Raw genomic sequence first — 22461 nt, 5'->3', positions numbered from 1 at the left:
GCTTGTTCTTGAGAGCATTTATTATAATTTTTTTTATGCAAACAATATATATAAAAAAAAGGTTAATGGTGATTTTCAGAACTCTACATATTAACCAGACAGGCCCGTAACCAGACAAAGACCTGGGATCAAATAAGGATATTATACCTAAATAAGACTGTTCATTTAGAGACACTCAGTGGCTGTACAGAAAGTATAAAGAGTTAAACATTGATCGCTCTATGTAGAGATGAAGCTCTGTCTGAAAACAGAAGGCAAATACAATCAGTTGGTCCGTCCGTGTCAGAGGGTTTTTTTCCCCCCCTAGAGTCGATTGTCTTAAGGTTTCCAAACAAACGCAACAAAACGTCCACACCAATGTACTGGTCCTAGTCAGTAGAACTATACCAGACGGCTAGATAGTTCCTCTAAGAGTCTGTCAGTAGGATGGGGGGGTCTGGAGGCCCAGGACCAGGCAGATAGTTCCTCTAAGAGGCTGTCGTGGCACCATTCCTCCTGGACAGACTGTCAAACGGCAGGCCCACCTCCCTCTCCTCCAGGTCCATCTCCGTGGAGTCATTGTGTAGCAGGTCGTAGCCGCCGTGTGTCGCCACTCCGTTAGCTGCCGGCCCGGGCCTCTCGTCCTTCCTGATGGACACAGCCAACGTGGACAGGCTCACACTAAGGTCCTTAAAGGCATGGAGCAGAAAGATACCAACTATAATGGTCAGGAATCCACTCAGAGTCCCGATAACGTCAGCAGTGGCCATGTGCTCCCACTCCTTGAAGAGGATGGCCGAGCAGGAGAGGACTGAGGTGGTGAAGAACACGTAGTAGATAGGTGTGACCAGAGAGGTGTTGAAGATATCCAGAGCTTTATTCAGGTAGTTAATCTGAGTGGAGACGCAGGCCACCAGCCCGAGCATTAACACCCAGGCTAAAGGGTTCCCCACCACGGGCCTCCCAGCTATGGCTTCTTTGATGGCGATGCCCAACCCTTTCACACACGACACAGACAGAGCTCCTATCACAGAGCAAATGGTAATATACACCATGATGTTGGTCTGGCCGTGCCGAGGGCCAACCACCAGGATGAAGACGAGCGCTACGATGACGACGAAGGTGGCAAACACCAGGAAACCTGAGGGAGAGGAAAGAAGGAGGACACGTTTGGATCATTGGAAACATAACGAAGGAGATTGCTGTCATGTGCATACATTTAATAATAAATGATTGGTCCCAGGAAATGATTGGTCCCTGGCATTACAAGCACCATGCTCTACCAACTGAGCTACAGAGGTCCACTTGTTAACGGCTGTACAGGAGTGTATCCGTCTGCGCCTCCAAACACAATCATCTTTAATATATATATCAATCCATAAGTCACTCAAATACAGAAATATAATTACTCCATGTTGACAAAAGTTAAACCGAAGAATAAGGTGATGATGTACTCTGTCCCAAATGATCTCCTCCTCTCCTGTCTGGTACCGACCCGGGTGGACCAGTTTCCCTCTCCTGTCTGGTACCGACCCGGGTGGACCAGTTTCCCTCTCCTGTCTGTCTGGTACCGACCCGGGTGGACCAGTTTCCCTCTCCTGTCTGTCTGGTACCGACCCGGGTGGACCAGTTTCCCTCTCCTGTCTGTCTGGTACCGACCCGGGTGGACCAGTTTCCCTCTCCTGTCTGTCTGGTACCGACCCGGGTGGACCAGTTTCCCTCTCCTGTCTGTCTGGTACCGACCCGGGTGGACCAGTTTCCCTCTCCTGTCTGTCTGGTACCGACCGGGTGGACCAGTTTCCCTCTCCTGTCTGTCTGGTACCGACCCGGGTGGACCAGTTTCCCTCTCCTGTCTGTCTGGTACCGACCCGGGTGGACCAGTTTCCCTCTCCTGTCTGTCTGGTACCGACCCGGGTGGACCAGTTTCCCTCTCCTGTCTGTCTGGTACCGACCCGGGTGGACCAGTTTCCCTCTCCTGTCTGTCTGGTACCGACCCGGGTGGACCAGTTTCCCTCTCCTGTCTGTCTGGTACCGACCCGGGTGGACCAGTTTCCCTCTCCTGTCTGTCTGGTACCGACCGGGTGGACCAGTTTCCCTCTCCTGTCTGTCTGGTACCGACCCGGGTGGACCAGTTTCCCTCTCCTGTCTGTCTGGTACCGACCCGGGTGGACCAGTTTCCCTCTCCTGTCTGTCTGGTACCGACCCGGGTGGACCAGTTTCCCTCTCCTGTCTGTCTGGTACCGACCCGGGTGGACCAGTTTCCCTCTCCTGTCTGTCTGGTACCGACCCGGGTGGACCAGTTTCCCTCTCCTGTCTGTCTGGTACCGACCCGGGTGGACCAGTTTCCCTCTCCTGTCTGTCTGGTACCGACCTGGGTGGACCAGTTTCCCTCTCCTGTCCGGTACCGACCTGGGTGGACCAGTTTCCGAGCCATGTGGTCCAGGCTGTTGATCTCTTCCTCCTGAGGGGCGTGGATCACCATGGTAGTAGAACCCAAGATACTGAGCAGACATCCCAACTTCCCATGCAGGTTCAGACGCTCTGTCAGGAAGTACGACGACAGCACCGCACTGCAACGACACAGTAAATATCTTGCTAAAGAGATATTCAAATATTATGGCTTGGTAGTTTCTAGTAAGAAGTCTACAGGGGTTAGAGCAAAACATAATTGTTAATAGGCCTGTTAGACCAACAGGCCTAACTCCAGTACCCCCAACAGCCCAACTCCAGTCCTCCCAACACAAGCACACCTGATTCAACTTGTCAACTAATCATCAAACCCTCGAGTTGAATCAGGTTTGTCCGGGGCTACAATAACGTGTGCTGTTGGAGGTACTGGAGTTGGGCTGTTGGAGGTACTGGAGTTGGGCTGTTGGGAGGAATTCTCTGGCAACAACTCTGGTGAATATTCCTGCAGTCAACATGACAATTGCACACTCCCTCAAACCTTGAGACATTTAAAAACTGCACATTGTAGAGTGGCCTTTTTATTGTCCCCCAGCACAAGGTGCACCTGTGTAATGATCATGCTGTTTAATCATCTTGATATGTCACACCTGTCAGGTGGATGGATTATCTTGGCAAAGGAGAAATGCTCACTAACAGGGATGTAAACAAATTTGTGCACAACATTTTTGAGAAATAAGCTGTTTGTGCATATGGAACATTTCTGGGATCTTTTATTTCAGCTCATGAAACATGGGACCAACACTTTACATGTTGCGTTTATATTTTGGTTTAGTGTAAAATGGATTACATTTAGATTTTGTGTCACAATACCCCATAATGTCAAAGTGGAATGATCTTTTTAGAAATGTTTACAAAATGAAAGGCTGAAATGTCATGAGTCAATTAATATTCAGCCCCTTTGTTAGAGCCTCAATAAGTTCAGGAGTAAAAATCTGCTGAAGTCACATGGACTCAATCTTCAGGGTCGAACCCTTTTTTTCAAATTTTCTCCTAAAATGACATACCCAAATCTAACTGCCTGTAGCTCAGGATATGCATATTATTGATACCGTTTGTGGAAATGTGAAATGAATGTAGGAGAATATAACACATTAGATCTGGTAAAAGATAATACAAAGAAAAAAAACGTGCTTTTTGAAATGCAAGAGAAAGGCCATAATTTATTATTCCAGTTTAGGCACAATTTAGATATTGGCCACTAGTTTTTCAACCGCTCCACAAATTTCTTGTTAACAAACTATAGTTTTGGCAAGTCGGTTAGGACATCTACTTCGTGCATGACACAAGTCATTTTTCCAACAATTGTTTACAGACGTATTATTTCACTGCATCATGATTCCAGTGGCTCAGAAGTTGACTGTGCCTTTAAACAGTTTGAAAATTCCAGAAAATGATGTCGTGGATGTATTTCAAGGCCTACTTTCAAACTCAGTGCCTCTTTGCTTGACATCATGGAAAAATCTAAATAAATCAGCCAAGACCTCAGAAAAAAAATTGTAGACCTCCACAAGTCTGGTTCATCCTTGGGAGCAATTTCCAAACGCCTGAAGGTACCACGCTCATCTGTACAAACAATAGTACGCAAGTATAAACACCATGGGACCACGCAGCCGTCATACCGCTCAGGAAGGAGACGTGTTCTGTCTCCTAGAGATGAACGTACTTTGGTGCGAAAAGTGCAAATCAATCCCAGAATAGCAGCAAAGGACCTTGTGAAGATGGAGGAGGAAACGGGTACAAAAGTATCTATATCCACAGTAAAACGAGTCCTATATCGACGTAACCTGAAAGGCCGCTCAGCAAGGAAGAAGCCACTGCTCCAAAACCGCCATAAAAAAAGCCAGACTACGGTTTGCAACTGCACATGGGGGAAAAGATCGTACTTTTTGGAGAAATGTCCTCTGGTCTGATGAAACAAAAACAGAACTGTTTGGCCATAATGACCATCATTATATTTAGAGGAAAAAGGGGGAGGCTTGCAAGCCGAAGAACACCATCCCAACCGTGAAGCACGGTGGTGGCAGCATCATGTAGTGGGGGTGCTTTGCTGCAGGAGGGACTGGTGCACTTCACAAAATAGATGGCATCATGAGGAATGAAAATTATGTAGATATATTCAAGCAACAGTCAGTCAAGAAGTTAAAGCTTGGTCGCAAATGGGTCTTCCAAATGGACAATGACCCCGAGCATACTTCCAAAGTTGTGGCAAAATGGCTTAAGGACACAACAAAGTCAAGGTATTGGAGTGGCCATCACAAAGCCCTGACCTCAATCCTATAGAAAATTTGTGAGCAGAACTGAAAAAGCATGTGCGAGCAAGGAGGCCTACAAACCTGACTCAGTTACAGAGATTCCTCCTGACAGAACTGGTGTAAAGTCCCTCAGTCAAGCAGTGAATTTCAAACAGATTCAAGCACAAAGACCAGGCAGGTTTTCCAATGCCTCGCAAAGAAGGGCTCCTATTGGTAGATGGGTAAACATTTTAATAAAAGTAGACAGTGAATACCCCTTTGAGCATGGTGAAGTTATTAAATTACACTTTAAATGGTATCAATACATCCAGTCACTACAAAGATACAGGCGTCCTCAGTTGCCGGAGAGGAAGGAAACCGCTCTGGGATTTAATGGCGGTGATAGGAGAAAACTGAGGATGGATCAACAACATTGTAGTTACTCCACAATACTAACCTAAATGACAGAGTGAAAAGAAGGAAGCCTGTACAGAATAAAACATATTCCAAAACATGTATCCTGTTTGCAACAAGGTACTAAAGTAATACTGCAAAAAAATGAACTTTATGTCCTGAATACAAAGTGTTGTGTTGGATTTTCCCCCAAACATAACACATCACTGAGTACCACTCTTCATATTGTCAAGCATGGTGGTGGCTGCAGTTGCACAGGTCAGGGTTAAGGCCCAGGCCTAATGATGAGCTTGGAGGGTACTATGGTGTTGAATGCTGAGCTGTAGTCAATGAACAGCATCCTTACATTAGGTATTCCTCTTGTCCAGATGGGATAGGGCAGTGTGCAGTGCATCATCTGTGGATCTATTGGGGGTGGTGTAGTCATTTAGTTCAGTTACCTTTTTCTTTCTTGTGGACAGGAACAATGGTGGCCATCTTGAAGCATGTGGGGACAGCGAGAAATTTAATATGTCTGTAAACACTCCAGTCAAGTTTTTTGAGGGCCATTGTGGTATCGGCTTGAGGGGGAAATATGCCCGGCTGTGACGACTGAAGAGAATTTTCTCGGGAGGTAATACGGTCGGCATTTGATTGTGAGGTATTCTAGGTCGGGTGAACAAAAGGACTTGAGTTCCTGTACGTTATCACAATCAGACCATGAGTAGTTAATCGTTTAGACATACACCACCGCCTTTCTTCTTCCCGGAGAGTTCTTTATTCCTGTCTGCTTGATAAACTGAGAACCCAGCTGGCTGTATGGACGAGGAAAGTATATCCAGAGAGAGCCATGATTTTGTGAAACAGAGTATGTTGCAGTCCCTGATGTCTCTCTGGAAGGAGATCCTCGCCCTGAGCTCGTCTACTTTATTGTTCAGCCTGTACATTAATGATCTGCCTTCTGTCTGTACTGGGGCCCCTCCTGTTCAGCCTGTACATTAATGATCTGCCTTCTGTCTGTACTGGGTCTGTAGTTCAGCCTGTACATTAATGATCTGCCTTCTGTCTGTACTGGGGCCCCTCCTGTTCAGCCTGTACATTAATGATCTGCCTTCAGTCTGTACTGGGTCTGTAGTTCAGCATGTACATTAATGATCTGCCTTCTGTCTGTACTGGGGCCCCTCCTGTTCAGCCTGTATATTAATGATTTGCCTTCTGTCTGTACTTCAGCCTGTACATTAATGATCTGCCTTCTGTCTGTACTGGGGCCCCTCCTGTTCAGCCTGTACATTAATGACCTGCCTGTCTGTACTGGGGCCCCTCCTGTTCAGCCTGTACATTAATGATCTGCCTGTCTGTCTGTACTGGGGCCCCTCCTGTTCAGCATGTACATTAATGATCTGCCTTCTGTCTGTACTGGGGCCCCTCCTGTTCAGCCTGTACATTAATGATCTGCCTTCTGTCTGTACTGGGTCTGTAGTTCAGCCTGTACATTAATGATCTGCCTGTCTGTCTGTACTGGGGCCCCTCCTGTTCAGCCTGTACATTAATGATCTGCCTTCTGTCTGTACTGGGGCCCCCCCTGTTCAGCCTGTACATTAATGATCTGCCCTCTGTCTGTACTGGGGCCCCTCCTGTTCAGCCTGTACATTAATGATCTGCCTTCTGTCTGTACTGGGGCCCCTCCTGTTCAGCATGTACATTAATGATCTGCCTTCTGTCTGTACTGGGGCCCCTCCTGTTCAGCCTGTACATTAATGATCTGCCCTCTGTCTGTACTGGGGCCCCTCCTGTTCAGCCTGTACATTAATGATCTGCCTTCTGTCTGTCCTGGGGCCCCTCCTGTTCAGCCTGTACATTAATGATCTGCCTGTCTGTCTGTACTGGGGCCCCTCCTGTTCAGCCTGTACATTAATGATCTGCCTTCTGTCTGTACTGGGGCCCCTCCTGTTCAGCCTGTACATTAATGATCTGCCTTCTGTCTGTACTGGGGCCCCTCCTGTTCAGCCTGTACATTAATGACCTGCCTTCTGTCTGTACTGGGGCCCCTCCTGTTCAGCCTGTACATTAATGATCTGCCTTCTGTCTGTACTGGGGCCCCTCCTGTTCAGCCTGTACATTAATGATCTGCCTTCTGTCTGTACTGGGGCCCCTCCTGTTCAGCCTGTACATTAATGACCTGCCTTCTGTCTGTACTGGGTCTGAGGTTCAGATGTTTTCAAATGATACAGTGATCTATGTGCATGCAAATAGCAAACAACAAGCTGCACAAGAACTCACTACTGTAATGGTCCAGGTTAAACAAAAAATCCCAGTCCCTGCCACTGAAAAACACCCCTACAGCATGATGCTGCCACCACCATGCTTCACCGTAGGGATGGTGCCAGGTTTCCTCCAGACGTGACGCTTGGCATTCAAGCCAAAGAGTTCAATCTTGGTTTCATCAGACCAGAGAATCTTGTTTCTCATGGTCAGAGTCCTTTAGGTGCCTTTTGGTAAACTCCAAGTGGGCTGTCATGTGCCTTTTACTGAGGAGTGGCTTCTGTCTGGCTACTCTACAATAAAGGCCTGATAGGTGGAGTGCTGCAGAGATGGGAGAACCTTCCAGAAGGACAACCATCTCCACAGAGGAACTGTCAAAGTGACTCATTGGGTTCTTGGTCACCTCCCTGACCAAGGCCCTTCTCCCCCGATTGCTCAGTTTGGCCAGGCGGCCAGCTCTAGGAAGAGTCTTGGTGGTTCCAAACTACTTCCATTTGGAGGCCACGGTGTTCTTGTGGACCTTCAATGCTGCAGAAATGTTTTGGTACCCTTCCCCAGATCTGTGTCTCTACATAATCCTGTCTCGGAGCTCTACGGACCTCCAGGCATACAAGCCGTGACTGATCAGAACATGTCATTGCTCTCTCTCATTCCTCTGCAGCAGACATATGGAGAGCAATGTTTGGAACAACCAAAATCACAGTATCGAATCGCATTACATATCGACACCAAGTATCGTGAAGTCCCTGGCAATTCCCAACCCTTAATTGACTGCTTGTGGATCCCGCAGCTTGAATGCACCTCGAGAGGAATATTTATCTTGCATAGAACACACAAGCTGACTAGGTACATAGGTCAACTATTCTACTATGAAGTTGTCTGGTTTAGCTTGATTAACAACATTACAGGACTAGTTAAACAGATCAACTATTCTACTATGAAGTTGTCTGGTTTAGCTTGATTAACAACATTACAGGACTAGTTAAACAGATCAACTATTCTACTATGAAGTTGTCTGGTTTAGCTTGATTAACAACATTACAGGACTAGTTAAACAGATCAACTATTCTACTATGAAGTTGTCTGGTTTAGCTTGATTAACAACATTACAGGACTAGTTAAACAGATCAACTATTCTACTATGAAGTTGTCTGGTTTAGCTTGATTAACAACATTACATGACTAGTTAAACAGATCAACTATTCTACTATGAAGTTGTCTGGTTTAGCTTGATTAACAACATTACAGGACTAGTTAAACAGATCAACTATTCTACTATGAAGTTGTCTGGTTTAGCTTGATTAACAACATTACAGGACTAGTTAAACAGATCAACTATTCTACTATGAAGTTGTCTGGTTTAGCTTGATTAACAACATTACAGGACTAGTTAAACAGATCAACTATTCTACTATGAAGTTGTCTGGTTTAGCTTGATTAACAACATTACAGGACTAGTTAAACAGATCAACTATTCTACTATGAAGTTGTCTGGTTTAGCTTGATTAACAACATTACAGGACTAGTTAAACAGATCAACTATTCTACTATGAAGTTGTCTGGTTTAGCTTGATTAACAACATTACAGGACTAGTTAAACAGATCAACTATTCTACTATGAAGTTGTCTGGTTTAGCTTGATTAACAACATTACAGGACTAGTTAAACAGATCATCTATTCTACTATGAAGTTGTCTGGTTTAGCTTGATTAACAACATTACAGGACTAGTTAAACAGATCAACTATTCTACTATGAAGTTGTCTGGTTTAGCTTGATTAACAACATTACAGGACTAGTTAAACAGATCAACTATTCTACTATGAAGTTGTCTGGTTTAGCTTGATTAACAACATTACAGGACTAGTTAAACAGATCATCTATTCTACTATGAAGTTGTCTGGTTTAGCTTGATTAACAACATTACAGGACTAGTTAAACAGATCAACTATTCTACTATGAAGTTGTCTGGTTTAGCTTGATTAACAACATTACATGGGAGAAATAGCAGTGGAAAGTTCCATCCTGAGTGATGAAGTGGAGTCTCTGAATGACTTTACCAGCAGCTACAGTAGGTTTCACACCTCTGAGTTGAGCTCCACGGTAGTGTGCATTATAGACGGGGTGGCAGGTAGCCTAGTGGTTAGAGTGGAGGGGAGGCAGGTAGCCTAGTGGTTAGAGTGGAGGGGAGGCAGGTAGCCTAGTGGTTAGAGTGGAGGGGTGGCAGGTAGTCTAGTGGTTAGAGTGGAGGGGAGGCAGGTAGCCTAGTGGTTAGAGTGGAGGGGAGGCAGGTAGCCTAGTGGTTAGAGTGGAGGGGAGGCAGGTAGCCTAGTGGCTAGAGTGGAGAGGAGGCAGGTAGCCTAGTGGTTAGAGTGGAGGGGAGGCAGGTAGCCTAGTGGTTAGAGTGGAGGGGAGGCAGGTAGCCTAGTGGTTAGAGTGGAGGGGCGGCAGGTAGCCTAGTGGTTAGAGTGGAGGGGCGGCAGGTAGCCTAGTGGTTAGAGTGGAGGGGAGGCAGGTAGCCTAGTGGTTAGAGTGGAGGGGAGGCAGGTAGCCTAGTGGTTAGAGTGGAGGGGAGGCAGGTAGTCTAGTGGTTAGAGTGGAGGGGAGGCAGGTAGTCTAGTGGTTAGAGTGGAGGGGCGGCAGGTAGCCTAGTGGTTAGAGAGGGGGGCGGCAGGTAGCCTAGTGGTTAGAGGGGAGGGGCGGCAGGTAGCCTAGTGGTTAGAGGGGAGGGGCGGCAGGTAGCCTAGTGGTTAGAGGGGAGGGGCGGCAGGTAGCCTAGTGGTTAGAGTGGAGGGGAGGCAGGTAGCCTAGTGGTTAGAGGGGAGTGGCGGCAGGTAGCCTAGTGGTTAGAGGGGAGGGGCGGCAGGTAGCCTAGTGGTTAGAGGGGAGGGGCGGCAGGTAGCCTAGTGGTTAGAGGGGAGGGGAGGGGTGGCAGGTAGCCTAGTGGTTAGAGGGGTGGCAGGTGGCCTAGTGGTTAGAGGGGTGGCAGGTGGCCTAGTGGTTAGAGTGGAGGGGTGGCAGGTGGCCTAGTGGTTAGAGTGGAGGGGTGGCAGGTGGCCTAGTGGTTAGAGTGGAGGGGACGCAGGTAGCCTAGTGGTTAGAGTGGAGGGGCGGCAGGTAGCCTAGTGGTTAGAGTGGAGGGGCGGCAGGTAGCCTAGTGGTTAGAGTGGAGGGGAGGCAGGTAGCCTAGTGGTTAGAGTGGAGGGGAGGCAGGTAGCCTAGTGGTTAGAGTGGAGGGTAGCCTAGTGGTTAGAGCGTTGGACTAGTAACCTGGAAGGTTGCTAGATCGAATCCCTGAGCTGACAAGGTAAAAATCTGTCGTTCTGCCCCTGAACAAGGCAGTTAACCCCACTGTTCCCCGGTAGGCCGTCAATGTAAATAATATTTTTTTAATAACTGACTTGCTTAGCTAAATAAAAGGTTAAATACAAAATGTAATTCCCTTCATCTGAGTGTCAGCAACAATCATGAATGTCAGTCCAGTGAATGCAGCGGAACAGAAATTACATGTTATTATAACAGACATGCTTCTGTATTCGGCTATGCCATCTCCAAAACAGAGTGACCTACCTGACCAGCACACTGAGGGCCCTACCTGACACTGAGGGGCTCCAGGGGAGTGACCTACCTGACCAGCACACTGAGGGCCCCCAGAGGGGTGACCTACCTGACCAGCACACTGAGGGCCCCCAGAAGAGTGACCTACCTGACCAGCACACTGAGGGCCCCCAGAGGGGTGACCTACCTGACCAGCACACTGAGGGCCCCCAGAAGAGTGACCTACCTGACCAGCACACTGAGGGCCCCCAGAGGAGTGACCTACCTGACCAGCACACTGAGGGCCCCCAGAGGAGTGACCTACCTGACCAGCACACTGAGGGTCTCCAGGGGAGTGACCTACCTGACCAGCACACTGAGGGTCCCCCAGAGGGGTGACCTACCTGACCAGCACGCTGAGGGCCCCCAGAGGAGTGACGAGAGTAGCAGGAGCGAAGGCATACGCTGCAAAGTTAGCCCCTTCTCCAGCTGCCACTGTGAAAACACACAGATATAATCAACCCCACATACGAAGATGAACAGAAATACATCTTGTACAACAAAACCGCAGAAAACAGGATAACCTCAAGGAAACTGTGACCTGAAACAAGTCATCTCATGGTAGAAATGTTCACTTACTCGATAATAAGCCAGCCCACCAGAGACATTCTTTGAGATATGCATGTCCACCCTGGCCTAAACAGAAAAACAACAAGACTATATTACAAATATATTCCAATGTGTGTTCAATAGTAAAATGTCATGCTGTGGAGTCCCACCATATATATCAGTTGGTCATGTCAAGCTCTTGGGCGTCATGTCAAGCTCTAGGGCGTCATGTCAAGCTCTAGGGCGTCATGTCAAGCTCTAGGGCGTCATGTCAAGCTCTAGGGCGTCATGTCAAGCTCTAGGGCGTCATGTCAAGCTCTAGGGCGTCATGTCAAGCTCTAGGGCGTCATGTCAAGCTCTAGGGCGTTACGTCAAGCTCTAGGGCGTTACGTCAAGCTCTAGGGCGTTACGTCAAGCTCTAGGGCGTTACGTCAAGCTCTAGGGCGTCACGTCAAGCTCTAGGGCGTCATGTCAAGCTCTAGGGCGTCATGTCAAGCTCTAGGGCGTTACGTCACGCTCTAGGGCGTTACATGTTCTGATGTCGTCACACTGAAGGTTTGGCAGCAGTGAACTTTGACCCTGTATGACACTAGCTGCATCTTTATCTGGTCTCTGTCCCAAAATGGCACTACTTCCTATGAGCCATCGTCTAAAGTAGTGCACTACATAGGGAATAGGGTACCATAGGGCTCTCGTCTAAAGTAGTGCACTACATAGGGAATAGGATACCATAGGGCTCTCGTCTAAAGTAGTGCACTACATATGGAATAGGGTACCATAGGGCTCTGGTCTAAAGTAGTGCACTACATAGGGAATAGGGTGCCATTTGGGTGTTTATAGAGAAGGTAGTGATCAAGTGTCCATGTTAGCACCAATCAGTTGCTTCCACATTCTGAGCTGGACTCGCATGACAAGGCAGGTTGTCAACAATTCAAATCACACCCAGTTACCCACACCTGTCAAACAGCTAGGAGATTCTAGGGCTAGGCTGGGTTTTAGAGTCGTTAACGTCCCCTCTCAATGAGCGACTCAAAGTGTACACATTCAACACGAGCCATACAGTATACTGAGCTATAGAGCAAAGGGATTTTCCTGCCATTGAAATCCTTGGGCATACCGGCTAAGTGTGTCGAGTCCAAACTGTACAAAAATATATATAATAATTAGGGATTGTAAAATGACTAAACCCAGACAAAGTATGGAGAGAAACTAATGGACCTATGTAGTTTTTCATAATCTTTGAGAACTACCAATCACCAAAATAAAAGTTAGACAGTCAGGGACAATTGAAAGTTTAGTGTTATTATGTTTGAGCTAAAGAACATAGCATTAGCCATGGCAGAATGTACTTTAAACTGCAGAATGTACTTTAAACTGCAACATGTTCTCTCAGCTCCATGGCAGAATGTACTTTAAACTGCAACATGTTCTCTCAGCTCCATGGCAGAATGTACTTTAAACTGCAACATGTTCTCTCAGCTCCATGGCAGAATGTACTTTAAACTGCAACATGTTCTCTCAGCTCCATGGCAGAATGTACTTTAAACTGCAACATGTTCTCTCAGCTCCATGGCAGAATGTACTTTAAACTGCAACATGTTCTCTCAGCTCCATGGCAGAATGTACTTTAAACTGCAACATGTTCTCTCAGCTCCATGGCAGAATGTACTTTAAACTGCAACATGTTCTCTCAGCTCCATGGCAGAATGTAGAATTGCAGGAAATCTGCTTTAAAACTGCAAAAGTTTCTTTCAGCTCCATGGAGACATTTTTGAAAAAGTTCTCTAAAAAAAAACGAATATTTATTTTTTATTTCACCTTTATTTAACCAGGTAGGCCAGTTGAGAACAAGTTCTCATTTACAACTACGACCTGGCCAAGATAAAGCAAAGCAGTGTGACACAAACAACAACACAGAGTTACACATGGAATAAACAAGCATACAGTCAATAACACAATAAAAAAAGTCTATATACAATGAGTGTAAATGAGGTAAGATAAGGCAATAAATAGGCCATAGTGGCAAAGTAATTACAATATAGCAATTAAACACTGGAGTGATGGATGTGCAAGTAGAGATACTGGGGTGCAAAGGAGCTAAATAAATACAGTATGGGGATGAGGAAGTTGGATGGGCTATGTACAGGTGCAGTGATCTGTGAGCTGCTCTGACAGCTGGTGCTTAAATATGAACGTACCCGCTCTCTCGAGCCCTGCCTCAAATGTACAAATTCAACCTAACGATATGCCATACAGAGTTCCAGTATATCTGACAGTATATCTAAGTGCCATACAGAGCTACAGTATATCTAAGTGCCATACAGAGCTACAGTACATCTAAGTGCCATACAGAGCTACAGTACATCTAAGTGCCATACAGAGCTACAGTACATCTAAGTGCCATACAGAGCTACAGTACATCTAAGTGCCATACAGAGCTACAGTACATCTAAGTGCCATACAGAGCTACAGTACATCTAAGTGCCATACAGAGCTACAGTACATCTAAGTGCATATCTAAGTGCCATACAGAGCTACAGTACATCTAAGTGCCATACAAAGCTACAGTATATCTGACAGTATATCTAAGTGCCATACAGAGCTACAGTATATCTAAGTGCCATACAGAGCTACAGTACATCTAAGTGCCATACAGAGCTACAGTACATCTAAGTGCCATACAGAGCTACAGTACATCTAAGTGCCATACAGAGCTACAGTACATCTAAGTGCCATACAGAGCTACAGTACATCTAAGTGCCATACAGAGCTACAGTACATCTAAGTGCCATACAGAGCTACAGTACATCTAAGTGCCATACAGAGCTACAGTATATCTAAGTGCCATACAGAGCTACAGTACATCTAAGTGCCATACAGAGCTACAGTACATCTAAGTGCCATACAGAGCTACAGTACATCTAAGTGCCATACAGAGCTACAGTATATCTAAGTGCCATACAGAGCTACAGTACATCTAAGTGCCATACAGAGCTACAGTACGTACTGTACAGGGTTTCCGTTAGCCGGTAATTGCCCATTAGCCGGTAATTGCCCGCTTTTGGCCGATAAAAAAGATGAAAAGCAGAAACATGTTGCCGCCCAAATTGACCGGGACAAAAAAAAAAAAAATCCCATTGCAAAATAATACTTTTTATTAATTTATGTAAATATCAGCCAATGATCGTCATGCTTATCGGTCGATAGGTTAATTTGCTGAAGTTAGTGGAATTAAATTGGGCCGTATATTTTCATTAGTATCTTATTCATCATTCGACCATAGAAACATGGAGACAATTATGTTCATTAAGATTTACTCATATGCCATTGAAGCCAGCATTTAATTAAAGCGCACCTCTCATTTACCATTGGAGTGTATAGGCTATAGGCAACAGCCCGTCATCCACCACTTTACCTTCCATCAAAGTATCTTAGCCATAGCAATGTAGAGGCAGTTATTTTATAAAGATTTCCTCATGCCATTAACCAGAATTTCTGTCCTGTTCTACTGGTTGTTATATCATCTTTCTTTCGTTGTCCAGAAGACAAAAAAGGCACAACCCTAGTCATATTATACTTAACAAAAATATAAACGCAACATGTAAAGTGTTGGTCCCATGTTTCATGAGCAGAAATAACAAAAGATCCCAGAAAATGTTCCATATGCACAAAAAAAAGCTTATTTCTCTAAATTTGTGCACAAATTTGTTTACATCCATCTTTGTGAGCATTTCTTTGCCAAGATAATACGTCCACCTGACAGGTGTGGCATATCAAGAAGCAGATTAAACAGCATGATCATTACACAGGTGCACCTTGTGCTGGGGGGGGGCAATAAAAGTCCACTCTAAAATGTGCAGTTTTGTCACACAACACAATTCCACAGATGTCTCAAGTTTTGAGGGAGCGTGCAATTGGCATGTAGGAATGTCCACCAGAGCTGTTGCCACAAATTGTAATGTTAATTTTTCTACCATAAGCCGCCTCCCAACGTCATTTTAGAGAATTTGTCAGTACGTTCAACCGGCCTCACAACCGCAGACCACGTGTAACCACGCCAACCCAGGACCTCCACATCAGTTTTCTTCACCTGCGGGATCGTCTGAAACCAGCCACCCGGGACAGCTGATGAAACTGTGGGTTTTGCTCAACTGAAGAATTTCTCCACAAACTATCAGAAATCGTCTCAGGAGAGCTCATCTGCGTGCTCATCGTCCTCACCAGGGTTTTGACCCGACTGCAGTTCGGCATTAGTGGACAAATGCTCACCTTCGATGGCCACTGGTACGCTGGAGAACTGTGCTCTTCACGGATGAATCCCGGTTTCAACTGTACCGGACAGATGTCAGACAGTATGGCGTTATGTGGGAGACCAGTTTGGTGGAGGTGGGGTTATGGTATGGGCCCCATGGTGGGGTTATGGTATGGGCCCCATGGTGGAGGTGGGGTTATGGTATGGGCCCCATGGTGGAGGTGGGGTTATGGTAGGGGCCCCATGGTGGCGGTGGGGTTATGGTATGGGCCCCATGTTGGAGGTGGGGTTATGGTATGGGCCCCATGGTGGAGGTGGGGTTATGGTATGGGGCCCATGGTGGCGGTGGGGTTATGGTATGGGCCCCATGGTGGAGGTGGGGTTATGGTATGGGCCCCATGGTGGAGGTGGGGTTATGGTATGGGGCCCATGGTGGCGGTGGGGTTATGGTATGGGCCCCATGGTGGAGGTGGGGTTATGGTATGGGCCCCATGGTGGTGGTGGGGTTATGGTATGGGCCCCATGGTGGCGGTGGGGTTATGGTATGGGCCCCATGGTGGAGGTGGGGTTATGGTATGGGGCCCATGGTGGAGGTGGGGTTATGGTATGGGCCCCATGGTGGAGGTGGGGTTATGGTATGGGCCCCATGGTGGCGGTGGGGTTATGGTATGGACAGGCAAAAGCTACAGACCACGAACACAATTGCATTTTATCGATGGCAATTTGAATGCACAGAGATACCGTGATGAGATCCTGAGGCCCATTGTTGTGCCATTCATCCTCCTCCATCACCTCATGGTTCAGCATGATAAACGCCCCATGTCACAAGGATCTGTACACAATTCCCGGAAGCTGAAAATGTCCCAGTTCTTCCATGGCCTGAATACTCACCAGACATGTCACCCATTCAGCATGTTCGGGATGCTCTGGATCGACGTGTACAACAACGTATTCCAGTTTCCCGCCAATATCAGGCCACAATCAACAGCCGGATCAACTCTACGTGAAGGAGAGGTGTCGCGCTGCATGAGGCAAATGGTGGTCAGATACTGACTGGTTTTCTGAATGGGAGGTGTGCTTTAATTACGAGTTGAGAAATAAAAATAGCTATTTGTAGTCGTGGCCATCAAAACAGTTAACCTCTCTTGGGTAGGGGGCAGTATTTTCACAGTTAACACGCGTTTGCATTTAGAATTGTTATTTGTTGCGCAATGACTGGACTAACCAATGACTGGGCTGACCAATGACTGGGCTGACCAATGACTGGGCTGACCAATGACTGGGCTGACCAATGACTGGGCTTACCGATGACTGGGATGACCAATGACTGGGATGACCAATGACCAATGACTGGGCTGACCAATGACTGGGCTGACCAATGACTGGGCTAACCAATGACTGGGCTAACCAATGCACATTTCACTCCAGTACTAGCTTTTTGAGGAGCTGCTCTCACGTTGTCTTGACAGGTGATGGGCTATACCGCTCATCAAACTAGGCTCTGTATGCTGTGACCGTGATAAGTGAGATACATGACTATCAAGAATACACACGCAGCAAATTAATGTATTTAAACCATCTAACCGATTAATGTGTCCCGTGTGGCTCAGTTGGTAGAGCATGGTGTTTGCAACGCCAGGGTTGTGGGTTCGATTCGCACGGGGGACCAGTACGGAGAAAAAAAATGTATGAAATGTATGCATTCACTACTGTAAGTCGCTCTGGATAAGAGCGTCTGCTAAAATGACTAAAAATGTAAAATCTTAACATTCCTTGACTGAACACAAAAACACTACCTGCTCTGCACTGTCCCTTCCTGGCCAGGCGGAGTAGTCCTTTCTTCTTGAGGATGAAGCTTCCGCCTATGAAGACGCTGGAGCTGATGGCTAGTCCCAGGCCGATGTAGAAATCATACTTCCCTCTGTCCTGGCCCATGGTGACTCTGGATGTGTTGTTCGTACTTGTCTGTTACATAGACCACCACCACACAGCAGTTCCTGACCAGCTGAACACGTGTCACCAACCCAAGTTCCTTTAGTAAGCAAAACAAGACTCGTACATCAATGTACTGAGGAACTCAATATAACTCAAGTTTACAACTGTTAACGTTAGTAATTCAAATTGTCAAATCAGAGTCCTCCCAGTTAGGCTACCTGACCAGTTCCCAGTTAGGCTACCTGACCAGTTCCCAGTTAGGCTACCTGACCAGTTCCCAGTTAGGCTACCTGACCAGTTCCCAGTTAGGCTACCTGACCAGTTCACAGTTAGGCTACCTGACCAGTTCACAGTTAGGCTACCTGACCAGTTCACAGTTAGGCTACCTGACCAGTTCACAGTTAGGCTACCTGACCAGTTCACAGTTAGGCTACCTGACCAGTTCACAGTTAGGCTACCTGACCAGTTCACAGTTAGGCTACCTGACCATTGACAAGTTACATCACAGAGTGAACAACCCTGATCAAATATAGTTGGTCCCATTATAAAAATGGCACATTGACTATCTGTATGCAAAGATTACGTGGACCAATCCAATCTGTCACTTCCGCAACATGTACTCATGAATATTCAATGAGTCAAGAATTATGGAAGCGATTAAGATTGCAGAAATTCCGCATTCAAGACAATTCGGAACTATGACATTTCAGACTTTTAAACTCGTAGGAATGATGAGCTCCGAGTTCCTCACTGGTAAAGTATCAGAATCCATAATAAAACGTAATGCCAATGTTGGCATCATGAAATACCATTTGTCATTCAACACTGCACGATGAAAAGAACATGACGTGATTGGTGAGGCGACATATTTTCATATGATAGCTAGCTAACTAACGTTAAGCTAACTTTTACTGGCATGGCTATAGCTAACGTTAGCTAACAGTAAAATAAAATAATAAATCAAATTTTATTGGTCACATACACATTTATCAGATGTTACTGCGGGTGTAGCGAAATGCTAAGTTATTACAAAAGACAGTATTATTACCTTAAAATTCCTAGCCTCGTTATCAATTTCCTAGCATCGTCTTCAGAGCATGCGCAGACCAGCTGGCTGGCTGGTGTTTACGGACATATTCAATCAATCCTTATCCCAGTCTGCTGTCCCCACTTGCTTCAAGATGGCCACTATTGTTGCTGAACCAAAGAAGGCAAAGACTACTGAACTAAATGACTATCGCCCCATAGCACTCACTTTTGTCATCATGAAGTGAGAGACTAGTCAAGGATCATATCACCTCCACCTTACCGGCCACCCTAGACCCACTTCAGTTTGCATACCACCCCAATAGGTTCACAGACGATGCAATAGCCATCACAATGCACACTGCCCTATCCCATCTGGACAAGAGGAATACCTTTGTAAGAATGCTGTTCATTGACTACAGCTCAGCATTCAACCCAATAGTACCCTCCAAGCTCATCATTAAGCTGGAGGCCCTGAGTCTCAACCCCGCCCTGTGCAATTGGGTCCTGGACTTTCTGACGGGCCGCCCCAAGGTGGTGAAGGTAGGAAACAGCATCTCCACTTCGCTGATCCTCAACACTAGGGCCCCACAAGGGTGTGTGCTCAGCCCCCTCCTGTACTCCCTGTTCACCCATGACTGCATGGCCACTCACTCCTCCAACTCAATCATCAAGTTAGCAGACGACACTACAGTGGTGGACTCGATTACCAACAACAACGAGACGGCCTACAGGGAGGAGGTGAGGGCCCTCGGAGTGTGGTGTCAGGAAAACAACTTCTCGCTCAGTCAACAAAACAAAGGAGCTGATCGTGGACTTCAGGAAACAGCATAGGGGGCACCCCCCCTCCAGGACACCTACAGCACCAGAAGGCCAAAAAGATCATCAAGGACAGCAACCACCCGAGCCACTGCCTGTTCACCCCGCTATCATCCAGAAGGCGAGGTCAGTACAGGTGCATCAAAGCTGGGACCGAGAGACTGAAAAACAGCTTCTACTGACCCAAATCACCAGCCACTTTAATAAATGGTATCACGAGTCACTTTAAATAATGTTTACATACATATCCTACACATCTCATATTTAACCTTTATTTAACTAGGCAAGTCAGTTAAGAACAAATTCTTATTTACAATGACGGCCTAGGAACAGTGGGGTTAACTTCCTTGTTCAGGAACAGAAAGTCACATTTTTACCTTGTCAGCTCAGGGATTCGATCCAGCAACCTTTCGGTTACTAGTCCAATGCTCTAACCACTAGGCTACCTGCCGCCCCATATGGATATACCGCCATCGCTCATCCATATATTTCTATGTACATATTCTTATTCCATTCCTTTACATTTGTGTGTATAAGGTAGTTGTGTATTTGTTAGATTACTTGATAGATATTACTGCACTGTCAGAACTAGAAGCACAAGCATTCCACTAGACTCGCATTAACAACTGCTAACCATGTGTATGTGACAAATAAAACGTAATTAGTAACTCATTAACTAACTAAAGTTAGCATATCTAACTAGTTATCATTGTATGAGCTAAAGCTTAATCCTTCTTGTTGTCTACCCCAGAACGACACTAGCTAGCTTGTTAGCATAAGACAAATGTTGGCTAAATCTGTTGATAACTGTACCAGCTACTGAGCTAGTTTAGCAAGATAACATTATGTAGAAACGTGTCCAAAAATAACTTAACGTTAGCAAGCTAGCTAACTGGCATGCTATCGTAAACATTAACATCCTAGGTATGTTTCCATGCGAAATACCTGGCAACAACAACAAAAAGATCCCTTGTTTCACCAATACGACGGTGGTAATTCGCTAGCTATTCTATATATTTATCACATCGTTAGCTAGCTCTCTTCACATTTTGTTACGACCCAACTTGACCGCAAGGTTGACGCTACTAGCGATGGGGTTTCCAAAGCACTAGCTACCAAAGACAGTTCCAGGAAGCTCTGTGGCGTTACGGTTAACGATCCCGTTACCGATCCGACGCAACGTACGGATGTTCCTTTCAAAATGACGTCATCACGTGATTAATGACGTCCGGAGCAGATGCTGTTCTTCTTCTTTGGTATAATGGCGTTGGCAACAGTTATATGTGTATTCCGCCACCTACTGTACAGGTGGATAAAAGGATCCAAAAAAGGGGGGGGAAATGCGGTGTAAAAAAAAATCCAGATAAACTATCAGTAACGAGATGCTAATGAAACTAAATCAGCTTTCCTGTTTTAATCAGGTCCAGGAGGATCCTGTGATGGCGGGACATTTCCTGGCGACAGTAGTCCTTGCAGTGCTTCTGCCGTTAAGTCTTGGAGGACCAAAAACTTCTCGGCTGCAGATATAATGATGTCCAGCTTCTTAGACTTATTGGACACTTGTGCAATACAGTTAATAACTGTGGCTATAAATGCTACAAAATCCACCTTCACATTAAGTGTATCCAGAACACTTGATTGACATATAAGGATTATAAGCTTGAGGTGGCTTCTTTGATCTCGTAGGTTGCCAGCCTACGTAAGAAACTGGGGAAAGCAGAGTGGAATGTTTACCTTTTCTACACCGGTGGCTGGACGACGTTTGCGCATGCTGGATGCATCTCTGTCTTGTCGTTTGTCATTATCCCTGGGAGGGGTGCGTCACTTGAGTGGGTTGAGTCACTGACGTGGTCTTCCTGTCTGGGTTGGTGCCCCCCCTTGGGCTGTGCCGTGGCGGAGATCTTTGTGGGCTATACTCGGCCTTGTCCCGGGATGGTATGTTGGTGGTTGGAGATATCCCTCCAGTGGTGTGGAGGCTGTGCTTTGGCAAAGTGGGTGGGGTTATATCTTACCTGTTTGGCCCTTTCCGGGGGTTTCATCGGATGGGGCCACAGTGTCTCCTGACCCCTCCTGTCTCAGCCTCCAGTATTTATGCTGCAGTAGTTTATGTGTCGGGGGGCTTAGGGTCAGTCTGTCACATCTGGAGTATTTCTCTTGTCTTTTCCGGTGTCCTGTGTGAATTTAAATATGCTCTCTCTAATTCTCTCTTTCTCTTTCTTTCTTTCTTTCTCTCTCTCTCGGAGGACCTGAACCCTAGGACCATGCCTCAGGACTACCTGGCTTGATGACTCCTTGCTGTCCCCAGTTCACCTGGCCGTGCTGCTGCTCCAGTTCCAACTGTTCTGCCTGCAGCTATGGAACCCTGACCTGTTCACCGGACGTGCTACCTGTCCCAGACCTGTTGTCCCAGACCTGCTGGAACCCTGACCTATTCACCGGGCGTGCTACCTGTCCCAGACCTGCTGTTTTCAACTCTCTAGAGACAGCAGGAGCGGTAGAGATACTCTCAAAGATTGGCTATGAAAAAGCCAACTGACACTTACTCTTGTGTTACTGACTTGTTGCACCCTCGACAACTACTATGATTATTATTATTTGACCATGCTGGTCATTTATGAACATTTGAACATCTAGGCAATGTGCTGTTATAATCTCCACCCAGCACAGCCAGAAGAGGACTGGCCACCCCTCATAGCCTGGTTCCTCTCTAGGTTTCTTTCTAGGTTTTGGCCTTTCTAGGGAGTTTTTCCTAGCCACCGTGCTTCTACACCTGCATTGCTTGCTGTTTGGAGTTTTAGGCTGGGTTTCTGTACAGCACTTTGAGATATCAGCTGATGTAAGAAGGGCTATATAAATACATTTTATTTGAAATTTGATTTGATTATCCGACTGGCCGGTGTTGCCCTGAGTTGCCCTGAGTTTGTTTGCCAGGGGAGCCATCTCCTGCTTC

General features: G+C 46.4%; 1 protein-coding gene across 2 annotated transcripts; it reads right to left on the bottom strand.

Moving 5' to 3' along the window:
- Window positions 1-2: 2 nt before the first annotated feature.
- Window positions 3-20712, bottom strand: LOC106613417 (magnesium transporter NIPA2). Of its 2 annotated transcripts, XM_014215605.2 has the most exons (6): window positions 20457-20712; window positions 17528-17763; window positions 11510-11566; window positions 11275-11365; window positions 2389-2549; window positions 3-1120 (listed from the first exon to the last, which is right to left on the bottom strand). In XM_014215605.2, exons 2-6 carry the CDS (start codon window positions 17664-17666, stop codon window positions 468-470), a joined length of 1101 nt encoding a protein of 366 aa, XP_014071080.1. In that variant the 5' UTR covers window positions 17667-17763; window positions 20457-20712; the 3' UTR covers window positions 3-467. The 2 variants fall into 2 exon arrangements, with proteins under 2 accessions (XP_014071080.1, XP_045543177.1); XM_045687221.1 differs by lacking the exon at window positions 11510-11566.
- Window positions 20713-22461: the final 1749 nt, after the last annotated feature.

This window comes from Salmo salar, chromosome ssa10 (genome assembly GCF_905237065.1).
Source record: "Salmo salar chromosome ssa10, Ssal_v3.1, whole genome shotgun sequence".
Classification (NCBI taxonomy): domain Eukaryota; kingdom Metazoa; phylum Chordata; class Actinopteri; order Salmoniformes; family Salmonidae; genus Salmo; species Salmo salar.
The sequence above is the reverse complement of the archived record's forward strand: the minus strand, read 5'-3'. Positions and strand labels throughout refer to the sequence as shown.

Bases quoted from the DNA above. Each gene is read 5' to 3' on its own strand.
- LOC106613417 (XM_014215605.2), bottom strand. From the start codon at position 17,666: ATGGGCCAGGACAGAGGGAAGTATGATTTCTACATCGGCCTGGGACTA. The intron at 11,366-11,509 runs GTAAGTGAACAT...GTGTTTTCACAG, and splicing joins GTGGGCTGGCTTATTATCGA to TGGCAGCTGGAGAAGGGGCT. The intron at 1,121-2,388 runs GTCGGTACCGGA...CCTCTCCCTCAG, and splicing joins TCGGAAACTGGTCCACCCAG to GTTTCCTGGTGTTTGCCACC.